Source organism: Eumetopias jubatus, unplaced genomic scaffold, assembly GCF_037043125.1.
Source record: "Eumetopias jubatus isolate StellerSeaLion01/CBP00866 unplaced genomic scaffold, mEumJub1_p1.0 scaffold_12, whole genome shotgun sequence".
Lineage (NCBI taxonomy): Eukaryota > Metazoa > Chordata > Mammalia > Carnivora > Otariidae > Eumetopias > Eumetopias jubatus.
The window spans coordinates 97,413,607-97,433,164 of NW_028274818.1; the positions used below are offsets into that span (position 1 = coordinate 97,413,607).

The 19,558-nt window shown below is 46.0% G+C and overlaps 1 protein-coding gene across 2 annotated transcripts in view; it reads right to left on the bottom strand.

Moving 5' to 3' along the window:
• GALNT17 (polypeptide N-acetylgalactosaminyltransferase 17) overlaps positions 1-19,558 on the bottom strand; it is a 451,342-nt gene that overhangs the window by 225,291 nt on the left and 206,493 nt on the right. For both annotated transcript variants that reach the window (XM_028110173.2, XM_028110175.2), the window contains one exon: positions 607-781. In XM_028110173.2, the coding sequence (XP_027965974.1) occupies positions 607-781 (175 nt within the window). The remainder of the gene's footprint in view (positions 1-606; positions 782-19,558) is intronic.

Consider the following 19,558-nt stretch of genomic DNA (forward strand, 5'->3'; position numbering starts at 1 on the left):
AATGTCAGTATGCTCCTTGAGTGATTTGGGCATTTTGATGCTTTACTTTTCTTGCATCCTATGTCTCCTCCTCTCCCTGTGCCCCTCCCCCCAATTTCTCCCAGATTGTTCTTTTCACCACCTGGGAAGCCACTGGGGGCCACATCTGCAGAGATAAACTCTTCCCTCCCTACAAATGATGTTACAGATAATCCCGTGGGTTCCAGGAGGCTTTCCCTGTATAGGTAGAATTATAAATGGATCTCTTTCCTCCAGATAGCACTCAAGCATCCTCCTCAGACAAGGGAAAAGCAAGTGGGAGAAGAGAACAAACATGGCTATCTTGTCCCCTTAGCAAGGATTACCTTGAGTTCTTTCCAATTAATATGTCATTTTCGCTGGGAATTTTGATGATGATGGTAATGGTGATGACCACAACAATGAACAGAGTAAAACAGCAAATTTTTCCCTGCCTCCCAGTTTTGTCCCAGATTATCAACCAACCCTTCTCCATTGTTCTAGTAGCCCCAGAGGAAACAGGCAAAGTTTCCACCTCCCAGATTCTAACTCCTCCTGACCTCATTACTGCGGGTCCTCAGTGCCCCTGGGGTCCAGCTTGTGACCTACCAGCCAGCGGTGAATTCCACGTGGGCATCAAAGAAGCCAGTGACCTGGCCCGTGGCCACCTTCCAGCCCTCGATGCGAGCTCGGATCAGGCCCTCTCTTTTTTGATTGCGCACCACCTTCACCAGCCCAGGGTAGCGTTTGTGGACATACTCCTCCAAGGGGGCCTTCAGCTCCTCTACAAATGACAAAATGCAAGAAGGTCCATAAACATGTCATTTCACCAGGGTGTCCAACCCACTGCGATGCCAATGGATCTTCAGGGAGTTCAGAGAGGCAGAAAAGTTGGCATGTCAGAAATTTCAGTAGAAGAGACAACTTGGTCAGCGTGAGAGTAAGGAGGCATTACTGACACACCAACCCAGAACAGCAATGTTCGTCCCACGTCCAAGGTATACAGCTGGACAGAATCCACATCTGGCTTTTACGTTTTGGCTGCTACAGGCTTGCAGATGTCTTTTGAGGTTGCTTTTCTTTGTGGCCTTTCCTCCTTTCTAGGCCAGCGTTCCTGCCCTCCCACTGTCCCCTGGGTCCCGTTATTCAACTTCTATATCAGTTTTCCCAGCAGCACATACACTGGTTCTTAGAGTACATGTCCTGGGTGGTCCAGACTCATAGTCCTGCACCAGACGCACAGTCAACAAGGTTGTTACTGTGGTCTTAGTTTAACAAAACAATCTTTGTCTAGTTGCAGAAATGCTGCTCCTCCAGAGATAGAACACCCGAACACCCTCCCTTCTGCAACAAGCAGGTGGTATACAGTGTGTTATTTATATGATCTAATTTAATCCTTACAGCAACCTAAGAGGGAATTAGATTAATTCCATTAATTAGCTTGATTCATTCCACTTTGCAAATGAAGAAATAATCTCGGGGGGGCTAACCTGTCCCAAGGTCACACATCAAGTAATGGAAGGACTAAAACATGAACCATGTCTATGTCTAACACCATAGACAGGACGGTTGACCCCTCTCTGTACACAAGACTCACCAGATGGAGGAGGAGGGGGGAGGGGCTCCCCGGGAGGGGATTCACAGATCTGCCCCCTGCAAGGATCCACCCTTGGAGAGCAGGCTATGGGTCACTCATGGGGCTTGGGAGCATGCAAGCAGACCATAAACCATACTTTAAGAGATACTTTTACCTCTGACTTCACTCGAGAGAAACCCAAAAAGGTTGTATTTATAGATGCCGTGTAGAACCCTCACTTCTTAGTTATACACGGCAACCTTGGGAAATTAAAGCCATACATTTGAGCATAGGGAGAAGTGGAGCTCTCTAGGTCATGGGTGTTGTCCCGGGGGATGATGCAGCCATGGGACCCGGGAAGAAATGCAGAGGCCAGGGTGTGTAGCTGGATGGGAAGGAGAGAGTCTCCAAGGCACGGAGACATGGAACAGTTCCTGTCAGTCCTATGCACAGATGGTGTGGGAATAGGAACATGATGGGCTGCACTGTGCACTCCCCAAAATCTATCTGTCAAAACCCTACTGGGGCACCTGGGTGGCTCAGTTGGTTGGGCAACTGCCTTCGGCTCAGGTCATGATCCTGGAGTCCCGGGATCGAGTCCCACATCGGGCTCCCTGCTCAGCGGGGAGTCTGCTTCTCCCTCTGACCCTCCCCCCCCATGCTCTCTCTCTCTCATTCTCTCTCTCAAATAAATAAAAAAAAATCTTAAAAAAAAAAAAAACCCTACCCCCCAGGTCCTCAGAATGTGATCCTATTTGCAGAGAGGGACTTGAAAGAGGTGATTAATTTAAAATGAGGTTGTTAGTGTGGCCCTAATCCAGTATGACTGGTGTTCTTACGAGAAGAGATTTGGAGCCACCGGGGGGGTGGGGGAGGCACCCACAAAGAGGACACATTGAGAAGGTGGCTATCCCCACACCGAGGAGAGAGACCTCAGGAGAAACCAACCCTGCCCACACCCTGATCTTGGACTTCTAGCCTCCAGAACGGTGAGAAAATAAATTTCTGTTGTTATTTCTGTTGTTCAAGCCACGCAGTCTGTGGTCCTTGGTTATGGCAGCCCAAGCAAACTAATACGGGGGGGTATTTGTTTGGAAAGGGGAAAAAACTGGAATCTGGGTGGGGAAGGGGCATAAACCTCTAACAAGGAGTAGCATGTGCTTGGGTATTCAACACTGGAGTCAGGCCACCTAGGATTCAGAACCCAGGGCTGCCACTTATCACCTGAGTGGCCCTGGGAGATTTAGCCAATCAATTCAGGCCTCAATTTCCTCCTGGGCAGAAGGGGGATGATAATCACTGTATGGACCTCAGAGCACTACGGTGCGGACCGAATGAGTTACTATAGAGAGAATGCAAAGAATTATCGCTGCCACACGGTAAAGGCTCAACCTTGAGTAGCTGGCATTAATTTTCCCTCTTTCCGTCCACATAGGTGCAGGGCACATGGACAGAGATTCCAGAGCAGCCCAGGGAACCTGAGGAAGCTGCACCCAAGAAGGGAAAAGTCCTACATGCTAGAACAATGGCTCTCAAACTGGAGGGCATATTGGCACCACTTGGGGGTGCTGAAACAGATTGCTGGGCCCCTCCCCCACAATTCCATTTTCAGAAGGTTGGGGGTGGGGCCTGCGTATTTGTGTTTCTAACAAGACCCAGGGGGTGCCCATGCTGGAGTATGGGGAACCACTTTGAGAACCCCTGAGCTCAAACCACAAAGGGCTTTCTTGGTGCATGCCTGGCGCACTATACACCCTCGAGAAGTTATTTATTGCTGGTGATTTCACCAACTGGTTTCACCAATACTTGCCATCATCCCAGGATTGTTGAGGGGGCTGGTGGAGAAGCCAGGATGCGGGGACCCCCTGCTCCTTCACCCACCCTGAGGGAAGGATAACCAAATACATGGGTTTTCAGCTTCTAGACACCATCTACTGACTGAAGGCTGGCTGGGCTTTCCTGTATGTTCACTAAATTTCTTGGAACAAGAATTCTAGCAAGAGTGTTGGGCAGGCCATGTCTGCTTGGATTTTCACTCTTCCTCATCAGTGCTGGGTAGGTGGTCAGGGGATGAAGGGACATGCCATGGAAGACAATGGATCACGCATGGGCACCTCACCCACAGAATGCTACAGTGGGAAGCCTGCCCATTCACTAGGTTTGGCACTGGTGGTAGGCATTTTGGGAATCTTCGTAAGTGCAGGGAGAATATCCTGAGTGCTCAGTGCTAAGCACTACACCAGAGCACCCACAGGCACTGTTACTCTTTAGCTGCTGGGTGATCTGGGACCCCAGTGGGGCTCTGCCTGATAACTGGATGGCAATTCCTGGACATACCAGTCACTGTGTCTAAATGCCAAGTGGTTTCCTTACTGGTTCCGTGGTTATGACTGAGACACTGCACTGAGGGTGGAGAGCAGTGACAAGCATTTACAGTGTTGGCAAAATACGGTGTGGTTCATTAGCACTGCCTTCTACAGCTCAAGGCCACTGAGATACAGACATTAAAGGGCTTTGAAAAGTATAAAGGGGAAACGCCCAATCATTTGGTCCTAGCCCTATGGCTGCTAAAAAAAAAAAAAAAAAAAAAAAAAGAGATGTTACATCTAAAGCCCTTCATAGGCATTCAATAAATGTGATTTCTAATAATAATTGACCCATTAACATTATTAACGTAGATCAATTTTATAACTTCCCATGAACGATAGCTTGTCTTTCTAGCTAGTCCATATCATTCTGAAGCCTGGGGCCTACTGTATAGGGGCAGACACCATCCTCACTTACAAAGTTTGGGGACACTTTGTTCTAAATACAACGGAAGTGATGGTCTATGGGCTTTTAAGGGAACACTGAGGGAGAAGTCACCCTCTCACCAGCAAGATTCAAGAACAAGGGATACTGGTCAGGCTTCTTTTCCCAGTTACCTCATGTGGTTCGACACCTCAAAAGGTGGTGGCTCGTGCCCTTGCCTGGATTTACAATCAATTCAGACATAAGGGCTTCCTCCAGATGCTTACAGTCTAGGTAAGGAGGCAAGATATGTTCCCCAAATGACAATATTCAGCATGATAAGGAAAATGGAGCTAATGGCCTAAGAAAAATGGCCATACAAGGAAGTGCTAGGAAGGGTCACAGAGGGAGAAATTATTTGGCTTGGGGCAGGGGGGTTCATGAAGAAGCAAGTGTCTGCGTTAAGCAGAAGGTTTGGACATGTGTTCTCACTATCCCAGGATACATAAACACACAACAAAATACATAAGCATGGAATTGAGTCTTCTTAGATGACAGAATCACTGTCTGGGGGACTGGAATGATGTCATAAATTAGAAAAGAGAAAAAGAAGAGAAGTAGAAGAACACGTTGGTGAGTTCACCTGGGGACAGGGTGAGGTGCCAGCAGACACTCAGGTAGACTGCTGAACCAAACTAGTGACCCAGAGGTGAGGAGAGAGGCACATAGTGTTGGGGACACAGTGGTGAGAGATGATATCATACAAGAGGCTGGAGACTCCAGGAGATGGAGTGAAGACTTGGAACAGCATTTTGGGGCACATTTAGGAGGCAGGAAGAAGAACTAGGGAACAAGGCTGGCTAGAAACAGGGTCATAGGGGCAGAATCATATCAAGGGTAGAGCCTCAAAAGGAGGATATGCGCATTCATTTCACAAATATGTGCAGAGCGTTTGCATGGCTGAAAATGACGCAATCCTTATCCTCAAAGAGTAACCCAACGTCCAATGTGAGGAAAATCAAATGCATTAGAGGAAATGAGAGCTGAGAATGGCCCTTAGATCTAGACAAAGAGTAGGCTCCTGATGGGACCAGAGAGAAAAAGGAACTTCCTTCTGGAAGCAGCTGTGCCCTGCAGGGATAGGTTTGCATCAAGAGAAGTGGATGAGTGGGAGAGCTCAGGAGACTTCCAGAAAGACTACTCCTGGTGGAACACAGTTTTAACAGTCTGAGGTAGTGGGGTGTTGAGATTTGGAAATTGTCTTAGAACAAGAGAGCCTACAAGTTAACCAAGTAAAAACAAGGCCCTCAAGCTCACCAGGGAAAGAAACCCACTCCCAACCTGACAGTGGTAAGAAATGTCACCCCCACCACCTGAGATCCTTTATCATCCTTAGCAGATGAAACCAAGCTTGGATATTATAATAACAGTAAGAAATACATTTTACATATGATTTTTCTCACCAGCAAACTCAGAGGAAAAAAAACAAAACTCGAGTCTGCAAAAATAAGTGTTTACCTTCCAGTGTCATAAAATCAAATAGTAAACTGGTCCAGAGTCATTTGGGAATCTTTGTGTTTCCTAAGGTTTTGGTAAATAGCATTTGGGGAGGTCAAGAGGGAAGAAGCAAACACCACCTGTAATCAGAAGGGACCAGAAGAGAGATGTATCTTCTCCTTATCAATAAAAGAAACACCTGTCATCCAGGCTTAAGGAGTACATATTGGCAACAAGAAAGTTACAGAGACTGAGAACTATAGCAAAAACATTATTACAGAATTATATCTAGATCCCACACTTTCAGTGATATTAGAGAATAAACCATCAGTCCAGTCCTGTATCTAAGCCCTGCTCAGAAGCAAGTGATGACCTTGCAAACTCATCTCTACTTGTTGCAGAACCAGTCCATGAACCTTGGTGCCACAAAGACGTGAACTTGGAACTGGCCATGCTGCCCGGGGCTGAGCCATGTCTGTACCTCTCAACCCTCACAGTTATTATGTCTTGATGATGAGACCTACTGAATGTTCTAATTCTCCCTCAAGGTATGGCGACTCAAGAGAATCAGTGTAAGCTCAGATGAGTGTCTCTCAAATGTTGACCTGCATCTGAATCCCTGGTAGGTCTGGGGTGTGGTCCAAGAACTTGCATTTCTAACAAGTTTCAAGGGGCTTGCTGCTGCTGCTAGCCTGGCAATCGCGCTTTGGGTAGCTCTGGCTTAGTGGCAACCACCTCTACAACCCCATCTGTGTGAATTAGCCCCTGTGTATGGAACGGGACTCCTCCTGACTGAGCAGACGTTCCAGAATCCCAGTGGTGCCACTGTCCATCTCTGCTTTTCCCACTATGTGAACCTTCTTCTCCTGCCTCCTTTGAGAGATGGAGCTCCTTGAAGGTGACCTCAGTCTACATGGTGAGGGTCTGTCTTGCTGTTTCCCAAACCGGATCCCCATTGCTGGTCACGCCTGCACGGAGCAACCTCACCATGAGGTCCATCCCCTGCCCAGGACCTCATAGGTTCCTGGCTTCTGTTCTCACTCCCAGGACTCCTCTTGCTACTGCTATTAGTGCTACGATTCTACCAATATTACTTCTGCCACTCTCAGGGCCACTGTCACCACCACAGCCACTTACTACCAACCCTTCTCCCTGCCAGCAGCTTTGGGCATGCCACTAGCGGGGAATGCATGGGTTGTGACAGCTGGGATGAGAAAACGGCACATATGGCATGTTCCAGTTAAAAGCAAAAAACAAAACACGCCTGCCTCAAAGCCAGCATTTCTTAGAATGTGGTCCCTACCTGGGAATCACCTAGGAGCTTGTGCAAATGCAGGTTCCCAGGCACACTCTAAGAATTTCTAATTTAGTTGGCTTTAGTAGGGTTGACCAGCACTCCAGACGATTCTAACACAAACCCAAAACTTCTTGAAAGCACTGTGGGATTCTTTTTCATTGTTTTTAGCGTGATAAAATACACATAACATAAAATTGACCATTTTGATTATTTTTAAGTGTGCGATTCAGTGGCATTCTGTGCATTCACAGTGTGGCGCAACCATCACCACTCTCTAGTTCTAGAACTTTCCATCACACCAAACATAAACCCTGCCCCCATTAAGCAGTGGTTCTCCACTTCCTACCCCCACCTCAGCCTCTGGTGGCTGCTAATCCACTTTCCATCCCTATGAATCTGCCTTTTCTGTATAGTTCATAAAAATGGAATCACAGAGCATGTGGCCTTTTGGTCTATAAGCCTGGGTCAACTATGAAGTTGGGGAAGGAGAGATGAAGAGTAGTTTTGAGTGTGATTTTTAACACCTAGGCCTCACTGAAGATCTGATTCTAGGTTTTGCTGCCAGTTTGCTTTTTCTGACCCTCGTTTTGGTCTTCTAGTCGACCGGAAGCTTGTTCCCAAAGCAACTCCAGGCTCAGTGAAGGGGGTTCTGGCCTCTCTGTGGAGAGGACCCAGCCCTTGAATCTATGTCATACTCCCAGGCTTGCCTAACACCAGCCTTTCCTCCATCCCTGATGAAAACTTCCAGCTCACCACGCTTGGGGGTTTTAAGATCACTCAGGGAAAAAAACATGGTCTTTGAAACAGGGTTTTAGCGGAGTTATTAGTTGTGATTAGCCCTACATTTCTGCAGTGTCTTTTTTTTTAATGAGATTTGTTTAATGTAAAAACCAGCTACAGTACCCCAGAAAGAACACAGAATATAGACTTCAAACACAAGGCTTTTCGGGTATGCCGCAAATATCTTTGTGCCTGAAACAACTAACCAGCTAAATGCATAAAAGTGGCCATACAAAAACCAATAGTGCTTTTTTAAAAATTGTCTTTTAAAATAAAAAGGGAAGACAGAGAAACCTGGTTGCATATCCTGGTCATGCAATATATGGGTTTCTCATTTGCCAAATGGAGATAGGAAGTTCCAGAAACAAATCCGGGTTTTGTAGAACCGAAAGTCTGTAAAATTTGGAGGATCCTCTTTAAGAAAAGAAAATCTCGGGCGCCTGGGTGGCTCAGTTGGTTAAGCAACTGCCTTCGGCTCAGGTCATGATCCTGGAGTCCCGGGATCGAGTCCCGCATCGGGCTCCCTGCTCAGCGGGGAGTCTGCTTCTCCCTCTGACCCTCTTCCCTCTCATGCTATCTCTCGTTCTCTCTCTCTCAAATAAATAAATAAAATCTTTAAAAAAAAAAGAAAAGAAAAGAAAATCTCTTGGGGCGCCTGGGTGGCTCAGTCAGTTAAGTGTCCAACTCTTGGTTTTGGCTCCGGTCATGATCTCAGGGTCGCGAGATCGAGCCCCACATCGTGCTCTGCACTGGGTGCAGAATCTTGGTTAAGATTCTCTCTCTGCCTCTCCTTCTATCCCACCCCAAACCCGGCTTGCGTGCTCTCTCTCAAAAAAAAAAAAAAAAAAATCTCTTCTTCATAAATTTTCCAAAAACACATGGGCTTTGGGGTAAACACAGTCCAAAAGCAATGGGTGAACACAGTCGATGGGGCTGCAGACCTGAGAGGTCCCAAAGCATAAGTTTTGTTAGCTTGACAGTGAGCACACCCGGGTGAGGCTGACTTCATGGATGCAAAGTTCCTTTTTGCTAATAATCACACTTCAAATACGATGCTCGTCTGTATCTACAATGAAGTGTCTCAATGCCAAAAGAGCTAAGCAAGCTAAGACCGTCTGCTAATCATGAAATGCTCCAGAACACTATTCAGATTAGTTCCCCTTTCACAATCAATGAGAGAATGACCTTTCTTGCCAACTTCTAACATTCTACAACTTTTTTCTTCACAGGTATTGATTTTACATTTTTTGCTTTAACATTTAATACTTCTTGGCACTAATTAAGGACCACATACTTGTTGTAGTCGCTTTGGTTCTATCAACTCTTTCTACCCTCGCAATGACGCTGTGACGTAAGGGGTATTATCTCCATTTTATGGATGAGCCAACTGGAGCGCAGAGAGGACAAGGTCCTTACCGCAAGTCACACAGTTTGAAAGTGACACGGGCTACCCTGCCTGTCATTCTGCCCCTGATTCCTGTGGATGCAGGGCTGTGAAATCTGAAGTCATTGGTCTGCTCATGCAGGAACCATACCTTGCACAGAGAAGTAGGGTTCTGACCCAGATTTGTCCCGGAACTGGCCCCCTCTGTAACTCTGAGGCACCCATACTCTCCCTCTGAGCTCGGTGCATGCATCTACCTCTCTCGGCATCACCATCCACGGATGGTGATCGCCCTCTCCAGAGAACAAACCCATGGGCTGTTGGAGAGGCTTGAAAGGGATGGGGGGGGCGGGCCATCTAGAAGAACGTGCTGAACTTGGAGACAGTCCTACCAGACTCTGAAAGGACAGCAGTGACACACGAGCCACGGTCCCCACTCCACTGCACAAGCCTGCTTGTCTCTGAAATCCTGGCCCTTGCAAACATCCACAGAAAGGAAGTGAGCACGTTAAAATGCAGGTTGAAATAATACAGAAGGCGACTATAATGCGTATTTTATTCTCCGAGCAGCTCTCAGCTTTGTGACTTAAATAATGCATTTTCTGACTATGGGAGCAAAAAGAAAAAAAAAAAAAGAGGCGGGAGCAGAAAACTTCAGGAAGAATGGGGGAGATTAAAAAGAGATGTTTTTGCTGTGTGTGAAAGCATTTTAAAGTCTATTCCATAGCGAGATCAAAGCAAGGACCAAAGAAGCAAAAGAGGAAAAGAAGCAAGAAAAGAGATGTAAGGCACAAAATATACCAAAGTGTTAAACTAAATATATCCCACAGAGTTGTGCATTCATGAGAGGGGCTTTGAAAAGGGAAGCCATCCCTGCTTTCAATTCCTTTGTGAAATTCCTCTCCTCTGTTTTCCCCCATTTAAATTTCACCTTTAAAAAACAAAAACAAAACAAAACAAAAAAAAACCCACAAGTAGCCTAAAGCAACAGGGAAACATCATAAAGCCCATAGGTGGTACCTCCAAGTTGTTGCCCCAAATTAGAAGAGCATTCCTGATCCTGCCCCATCAAAAGGCAGTTCCAAGTCTGGTATTTGCAGCTGATTCTAATAATAACATATGAATTTAAGCGATAAAATTTGTCTACAAGCTGGAGTGTGTTTTTCTTTCATTATGTTTCTTATTTACTGCGATATTGATTCTGAATGCTCTGAAGCTGGCAAGATTTTTCCTTGAAATAGCAAAAGTCACAGTCATTGAGGGCAAGGGTGGGGAGAGCAAAACAGAACACAAGAGACATGAAGTCCTGGAGAGAACAGGGTCACGTCTTGGCGCTGGGTCGCCTCGGGTTCTCCTTCAGTGCTGGTGGCAGCCAGGAATGGAATAACAAGAGCAAGGCCTCTGGTCAGCCCACCATTCTCTAGTCTTTGGGGATTCTGTATTCAGAGCCCTGAATGCTCCAAGGTCAATGGCAGCATGGATCCTGGGGCGCGAGGAGGATGCTTGTGCATGCTCACAACAAACAGCCCACACCGAAGCGATACGTAGCACGAAAGCATTCTGTAAAGAGCAGCTCGTGTGAGGGTCCCAAAGGCCCGCAGAACCTATGTCTCCGCTGAGCCAGGAGACTATGTGTAGGAAATCACGGGCACTGAGCAAGCAGAACACAGTGGGGCTGGAATGCCTCCCACACAGGAGCACACCGGCTGCACGGAGCTGGAATGTTCTGATGTGGAAAGAGAATGAAAATGGATAGAACTCAAGAAGAGAGGGTGCCCCTTGGGTGCACTTGGGTGCACTTACCTTGGGCCCGGGGCCACCTGGGGAGGCAGAGACACACCTGTGTCTTCAGCCGCCATAGGACACCCACTCTGCCTTTGTACCAACCCCTCCAGCATTCCAAGACATCCTACAAGGGGGATTTCCTAGTAGACTCCCTTGAGGTCAGGCAGCTGACTGTCCTCCCTTGTAAGAAAAGCAGGAAATTGGTGAATCAGTCAAGACCTACCCCTCATGACTCTGAAGGCGGCCATGGTGCCCTAAGGGCGAGAGCAAGTAAAGGGTTCGCTGTAGGTCGGGTGATGGTCTTGGTCACGGGCCTTTCCAGACCCCGTAGCATAGCCTGAGGCCAAAGGGCAAGTCAACCAAAGCTCGCAGCTAACGTGATCAATAGACACTCATGTCAAGTACCCAGCCCATTTTCTTCCCCAATAAAATAAGGTCAAACTCGAACACAGCTCTTTGAGGAACAAAGGTGAAAATGGCCTTGGGTGGCCTTCCTGACCACTATTTCAAACATCCCCCGGGCTTCCTTGCTCTACGGCTCTGTCTCAATCTCACTTCCATGTTTGCTGATCCCTATCCTGGGCTGGGCTGTTGAAGCAGCCTGGGCATCCCTCTTGCTCTGAGGCTGCACAGCATTGTTGGAGGGTGTCGAAGACTCACCGGTGCATGCTATCCCTTCTTAATCCTGTGGCTCAGTAAGGCTCCTCATACCTGACTGAGATTCTCTCTCTCTGAGACTCCAGTCCATCATCAATTCTCACACATCAAATCTCATCTGCACGCTTCCCTCTGTGTACCCCAAGCTTCCCTGCCTCCATTTGGATACTTCTTCCTACTGTTGCTTCCTCCCACTTCCCTATGTCCCAAATCTCTCTCACGGGCCAACTCAAGTACCACAAAGACCTCATTTATTTCCCCAACTTGTAGGAACCTTAAGTACGAATCCCCTGAGGTGTTGTCCACGGTGTGCCGGTCCACCCAGCCCCCTCCCCTTCTGGAGCTTTCCTCATGGTTACTGGGTGGTTCTGTGCATGACCCTGCCCTCCTAGACACTGTTGGCAGGTTCAGGGAAGGGCATCTGATGCGTACTAAAGCACCATTTCCCTTCCCTAGGATTCCCCTGGAGAGATAGGCCTGTCTCTCTCCAGTGGCGGAAGCTGGGATTATAACACAGCTTTGAGCCATCTCCCAAGCCGTATTTCCCTCCAGGTGGCCCAGAGAACTGGAGGTGGCCTGTCATTCACAGACTCCTTTGAATGCCTGGGTCTGACTCTCCCTTGGCTCAGCCTCGCTCTTTTTTTTTTTTTTTTTTGTGATGTAGTGTTCCATGATTCATTGTTTATGCATAACACCCAGTGCTCCACGCAGAATGTGCCCTCTTTAATACCCATCACGAGGCTAACCCATCCCCCCACCCCCCTCCCCTCTAGAAACCTCAGTTTGTTTTGCAGAGTCCATCATCTCTCATGGTTCGTCTCCCCCTCCGACTTACTCCCCTTCATTCTTCCCCTCCTGCTATCTTCTTCTTTTTTTTTCCTTAACATATGTTGCATTATTTGTTTCAGAAGTACAGATCTGTGATTCAACAGTCTTGCACAATTCACAGCACTCACCATAGCACATACCCTCCCCAGTGTCTAACACCCAGCCACCCCATCCCTCCCACCCCACCCCCACTCCAGCAACCCTCAGTTTGTTTCCTGAGATTAAGAATTCCTCCTATCAGTGAGGTCATATGATACGTGTCTTTCTCCGATTGACTTATGTCACTCAGCATAACACCCTCCAGTTCCATCCACGTCGTTGCAAACGGCAAAATCTCATTCCTTTTGATGTCAGCCTCACTCTTGTCTCGGGGTTGGGTCAGACCCTCCAGCATTTTTGTTGGTTCCCATCAATGTGAACCCTAAGTCTGCCCACGAGGCAAAACTTTCAACAAACATTCTGGATAACTCCTGGTTCTTGTAGAATGCAACCATTCCCTTTCGTGCCCTAGTCACGGTCACCAAGGTTAAAACAGAAATTTTTCTTCCACTGGAGGCTGGGTTGGAGGATTAAAAGTTAATTGAACTTTTTGAAGAGGGGATATCACACAACTGGAATGAATGACCAAAAAAGCTTATTTGAACATGCACGTATCGTAAGACCCCACAATTGCATTCTCGGTCATCTATCTCACAGAGATGAAGATTTATTTTCACATGAACATCTATACACAAATGTTGATAGCAACTTTATTGGTAAAAACCCCAAATGAAACAACCCAAATGTCCTTCCATGGGCCGAGGGGGAAACAGACTGTGATGAAGCTATATCATGGAACTCTGTGCAGAAATCAAAAGGAATGAACTCTGTACACACGGCAACTAGGACCGATCTCAAGGGACCCATGCTGAGTGTAAAAAGATTAGATACCGTATGAATCAATTTAGAGAACATTCTGGAAATAACAAAATTATAGGACGGAGAACAGATCAGTGGTTGTCAGGGGTCAGGGATGGGGGTGGGAGTGGGGTGTGGGTATTGAAGGAGAGCATGGGGGAGCTTTGGGGTGTAGGCACAGTTCTGTACCTTAATTGTGCTGGTTACAGGAATGTACACATGTGCTAAAACTGTACAGAACCACCTGCACACACACACACACACACACACACACACCCCACACACGCACATTCAACTGGTCAAATCAGAGCAAGGTCTGTGGACAGTACCAAAGTCAATGTCCCAGTCATGATCATGGACTAGAGTTTGGCGAGATGATAGGCACTGGGAGGAACGGAGTGAAGACACATCAGACTTTTGCTCATTTTTGCAACTTCTTATGAATTGAAAATTATTTCAAAATAGCAAGGTGTTTTTGCTGTCATTATTGCATTTTTTTCATCATTGTCTTTCAAAGCCAGTTAGCCTATCAAGATTTCATTGGGGTTCTCCCAGTGTCGCCTCTGTAAAAGTATACACTCTCTTTCTTAATCTTTCCTCCTCATGGCCTAAAAATACACAAGGAGAAATGTAAACACACAACCCGGTTGTGATTACAGAACCACAGAGCCAATGCGGTCGCACCACAGCGATCTGGATGGGAACAAAAACAAGTATTGTCCCCGATTAGGAAGGCTCTCTGCAGGCTGTGGGAAAAGCAGGTGATGTTCCAGTAAGGAAGCCTGGGCCAGCATGGAGCTGTGTGATAACAAGGTGTCTCCTGGCCACTTGACTCGGAGCCTCAACAACACCAGAAAAATGTTATCTTCCAGAAACACAGGATTTCTCCCAGCCCTGCAACTATAAACCAAGAAGAAAAGCAAACAATGCCAGGTGCCATCTCCTAAATCCCTTCTGGAAGACCAGAGGGTATGACCTCCCACTCAAAGAAGTCTTCTAACTTGAGCCATCCTGCTTTCAACCTCTGAATGCGCCAGCCAAGAGAAGAGCCTGGTCGGGGGTGCTTGGCCCCGCAGGGAAGTACCAGTGAGCAGGTATACGGCCGTCCTGAGCACCAAGAGACTCCAATGCCGATTACTGGAGGTCGGTGCTTTTTGAGATCTCAACCAAAAGAGCTACAGCACTGAAGCCCAAATATGTACAACGAGACCAAGTACAAAAAGTCCCGGGTGAAGTAGAAAAAAAAATTTGCACACATGCAATTTAAATGAACATAGTCTGCAATCAATGTAACTCAGCAGTGTGCGGGGTGCTGGGAATGCAGCAAGAAGGAGCTATGGTTCTTGCCCTAAAGGGGCTCACAGTCCAGAGATGGGCAAGTACACGAAGGCAATGCAGCAGGCCAAGTGTTGTGCCAAACTCCACCCTGGTGCCCAGGGAACAGAGGCGAAGGGCCCCCAACCCTGCCATAGCTGGGAAATCCAGGAAGGCTCCCCAGGGGAGGTGACAGAGAAGTAGAGTGTTAAAGAACAATCTGGAGCTAGCAAATCAAATAATACCGTGAGCACACTCAATGAGAACATCCTTTATTATACTTCTAGGACTTGTGCTGTGGGCTTTTGCAAGTATTACTTCTAAACCTCACAATTTAAACCCTGCACAAAAGCCACTATTATTCCCAATGTACTCAAGATCAGAAAAGGTAAGGGCCTTGGCCAACACCACACAGGATTTGATTCTACTTTTTCTTCCACCACTATTGCCTAAGAACAAAGAATGCTAATGAGGGAAGTTTTTAAAAAGTAGTTGAAAACTATTGATAAGACCTATTTAGGGACGCCTGGGTGGCTCAGATGGTTAAGTGTCTGCCTTTGGCTCGGGTCATGATCCCGGGGTCCTGGGATCGAGCCCCACATCGGGCTCCTGGCTCAGCGGGAAGCCTGCTTCTCCCTCTCCCACTGCCTCTCTCCCTGCTCATGCTCTCTCTCTCTCTCTCTCTGTGTGTCTCAGGTGGAATAAATAAAGTCTTTTAAAAAAATGCTTTAAAAAACGGCCTATTTAAAAATGTATTAAGGATTATGATTGTAGAAATAAAGAAGCTTCTATTGTTATTTTAATATTATTTTAGTCTAATATTGTTTCAAGCCATTAATATTATCTTGATGGCTGCAATTACCCCTCACCTGAGGTTTGAAGGCGTACTAAACTTCCACAGGAATTTGGACTTGGCATATCCAAAAAAGTGAACTCAGTCTCCTTCCAACACCTGCTACTTCTGTCATATTCCCCTTAATGAGTGGAGCCAATACCGCCGCCCCCCGCCCCGTCACCAGAGCCAGGACCCCTCTATGACTCCTCATTCCTCTTCACCCTCCCCCAAAACGGATCAATCCTCCTGTGATTCAGCTGTCATGTTTCCAAATCTAGAATATTTTAGCATATGAAAATAGGAAATGTCAAATCAGTGGTAAATAAGGATAGATTATTTTTTTTAAAGATTTTATTTATTTATTTTGACAGAGAGAGAGAGAGAGACAGCGAGAGAGGGAACACAAGCAGGGGGAGCGGGAGAGGGAGAAGCAGGCTTCCCGCTGAGCAGGGAGCCCGACGTGGTGCTCGATCCCAGGACCCTGGGATCATGACCTGAGCCAAAGGCAGATGCCTAACGACTGTGCCACCCAGGCGCCCTGAGGATAGATTATTAAAGAAGTTGAGATAAGCATACTTTGCGACAAGGGTCTCTGTGCTGAACCTCTTATACCTGAAGACAAAAATATTTAACCCATTTGGAATTGACTTTGAAAAAAAAAAAAAGATTTACCTGTATGAAAATATGCATGAATATTTGTGTCATCTAGGGATGATGAATAACTCTCTCAGGACATCACTAAAAGAAAAAAAAAGACTGACGGGATTTGACTACACAAAAATGTAAATATTTGTCAAAAAATACAATAAACAAGTTAAAGTCAAAAGCACAAGTTGGGAGAAATACCTGTAAGATGAATGTGAAAGGAGTTTATTTCACATATACAAAGTTCTTACGAATCAGTAAGGCAAAGATAAATACTCCAGGGGGAACAGAACATGGGGTCATCAACTGGCAAATCTCTACAAAAATAAAGACAGTTAAACATATGAAAAAGCTCCAAAAAGATTTAAAAAAATGTGGATTTAAAAGTATGTCACTTTTCTCAATCAGAGATAGACATGTATCATACGACCTCACTGATATGAGGAATTCTTAATCTCAGAAAACAAACTGAGGGTTGCTGGAGTGGTGGGGGGTGGGAGGGATGGGGTGGCTGGGTGATAGACATTGGGGAGGGTATGTGCTATGGTGAGCGCTGTGAATTGTGCAAGACTGTTGAATCACAGATCTGTACTTCTGAAACAAATAATGCAACATATGTTAAGGAAAAAAAAAGAAGAAGAAGAGAGCAAGAGGGGAAGAATGAAGGGGGGGAAATCGGAGGGAGAGACGAACCATGAGAGACGATGGACTCTGAGAAACAAACTGAGGGTTCTAGAGGGGAGGGGGGCGGGGGGATGGGTCAGCCTGGGGATGGGTATTAAAGAGGGCACGTTCTGCGTGGAGCACTGGGTGTTATGCACAAACAAGGAATCATGGAACACTACATCCAAAACTAATAATGTCATGTATGGTGATTAACATAACGATAAAAAATTTAAAGTGAAAAAAAAGCTCTGTCACTTTTCACTCATCAGAACCATAAGGATGAACAAGATAAATCAGAGTCAGTGTCGGGGAGGGTGCAGAGGAAAAGACTCTCTCGCATCCTTCTCATGGGACAGAACCACGTATCTGGAGAGCAATTTATTAATTCGTATTAAAAGTTCTTAAAAATTAATGTGGAATTTTCAGATTAAGAAGATGAATTTAATTCGTGAATCTGACACACTTCCCTACTCAAAGCCACTGAAAACTATAGTAAAGGGATTTTAAAAAATGAAATAAAAGAGACCCATACATAGGTCTATTCCAAGGTCAGAGAAAACACAAGAGGAGACACAAAGCACAATATTGGGGAAGCTGGAAAGGGGTAGAAAGCTCACAGCCATGTGGGAGCTGACCCCAAGCTAACCATGGGAAACACTGAGAACCAACTCAATTTATACCTCGAGGGACAGAGAAGGCAACAGCACCAGATACCTCTTGAACTGGGGGTAAAATGCGGAAACAGAAATGAGGAGGACCAGAGGGAAGGCAATTTGAAAGGCAACCGACCACCAGACCCCCGTCCCCACCGCATGCTCCAGCCCACGCGACCCCTCTGCTGTCAAAACCAGCGGGGATCACGATGCGGGAGGCCTCTGATGTGGGAGACAGAAACCAAACTGTAAGGAGCAAAACAGCAACGTGTGGAAACAGACCGTGCCGGGAGAAAAATCGAAAAACAAAACAAAAGACAAAATATTATTAATATTCTCCAGGGGATAAGAAAACATATTGCCTCTATTAAATAAGAACAATATGCTATAAAAAGGAACTCTCAGAGAATAAAAATGAGTGCTTGAAAGTAAAATCATGATAGCAGAGATAAAAAACTGAATAGAAGGGAAGGAAGATAAAATTGAAGAGAGCAAACAAAGCAGAGCAAAAATATAAGGAAAGATAAGGCGGCAGAGAAAAGATAAGAAAATTAAAGGTTCCGCCCAAGAGGCTTAATAATAGAGTAATGGGGAAAAAGATGGAATAATGGGAGATGCTGAAATAGAGAACCGAGAAAAATGGGGAGGAATCAGCAATGAAATATTCCAAGAAATTTTCCGAAAACTGATAGACATTCGATTCCAGCTTGAAGCCACTAAATGTCCAGCCCAGTGGATGAAAACTGACCCACACCAAGGCTCATCATTCTGAATTTCAAAACTCTGGGGACAAAATGAAGATTCTACCAGCTCCCAGAAAGGAAAAAACACACACAAAGGATCAGAATTCAGAATGCCTTTGTTCTTTTAAAAAACACTGAAAAAAGATAACGAAGCAAAAGCATCAAAATTCTGAAAGTAGGTGATATCTATCTCAACCAGGCCATCAGTCACACAGAAAATTAGGATAAAGCTTTCTTCAGCCTTGGATGATCTCGAAAGAGTTTATCTTCCTTGCAATCTTTCTTAAGGACGCTTCTGTTGTGTTTTGCCAAAATAAGCATGGAAACCAAGATGAGAAAAACGTGGAGGGGGGCAAAGGAGGTCCCCAGGAGGATGGTGAGGAAGGATCCCAGGTGACAATGACATACAGCCATTGCGGCCAACTGTCCACAACAGATCAGTGGGACTTGAGACAGATACATGGAGAGCTGCCATTACTCTCTCTCCTGCAAGCATACCTCATTTTTAAACTGAGGATAGGTTGTCTGAATGAGACAAGAACTTTTAAGACGAATTGATAAATTGTTCTTCAGACATGTGGTTCTGTCCTGTGATAAGTATATAAGAGTCTCTTTTCTCTGTATCCTCACTGACACCGACTCTTCTTAATCTTCGTCATCTTTTCTGCTCTAATAAGTGAAATGATAATCTGAATGAGGAGAGATTGTCGCCATTCTCCCCTATAATTGGATATTCTGGCCACAGGCTGATAGAGTTTGTGCTCTGTCTCTCCATGCCTGCTGCCTGGATCAGCTGAGGACATTCATTTTGTCCCTCAGACATGGTCTGCTTCGACCTCCGCCTAATCGTAAACAGTGTACCTTGATGAGGTCACAGGCAGAAAACACAGAGCAGCCATTCCTTCTGTCCAGATTTTCGCCTTATACCCAACCCTGGTCCACACAATAGCCTGCTAGATGTCCCCAATGGGGTGAGCCCTGTGTTTTCCTGAGCTCACTCATGACTTAGCTGCCATCTCCCGAAGAGCCTACTGTAAACAATTAGGATAGCACATGGGTCACTGCTCTTGTTCTAGACATGATGGCATATCAGGCATTTGGTAAAAAGTACATTTCTAAAAATAAAGGACCAGGAAAACTAAGCAAGGAAAATAAATAAAAGGCATCCAGATTGGGAAGTGAGAATAAACTTGTCACTATTTGAGGATGCCATGATATTCTAGATAGAAAACTCTAAAGAATACACACACACACACACACACACACACACACAC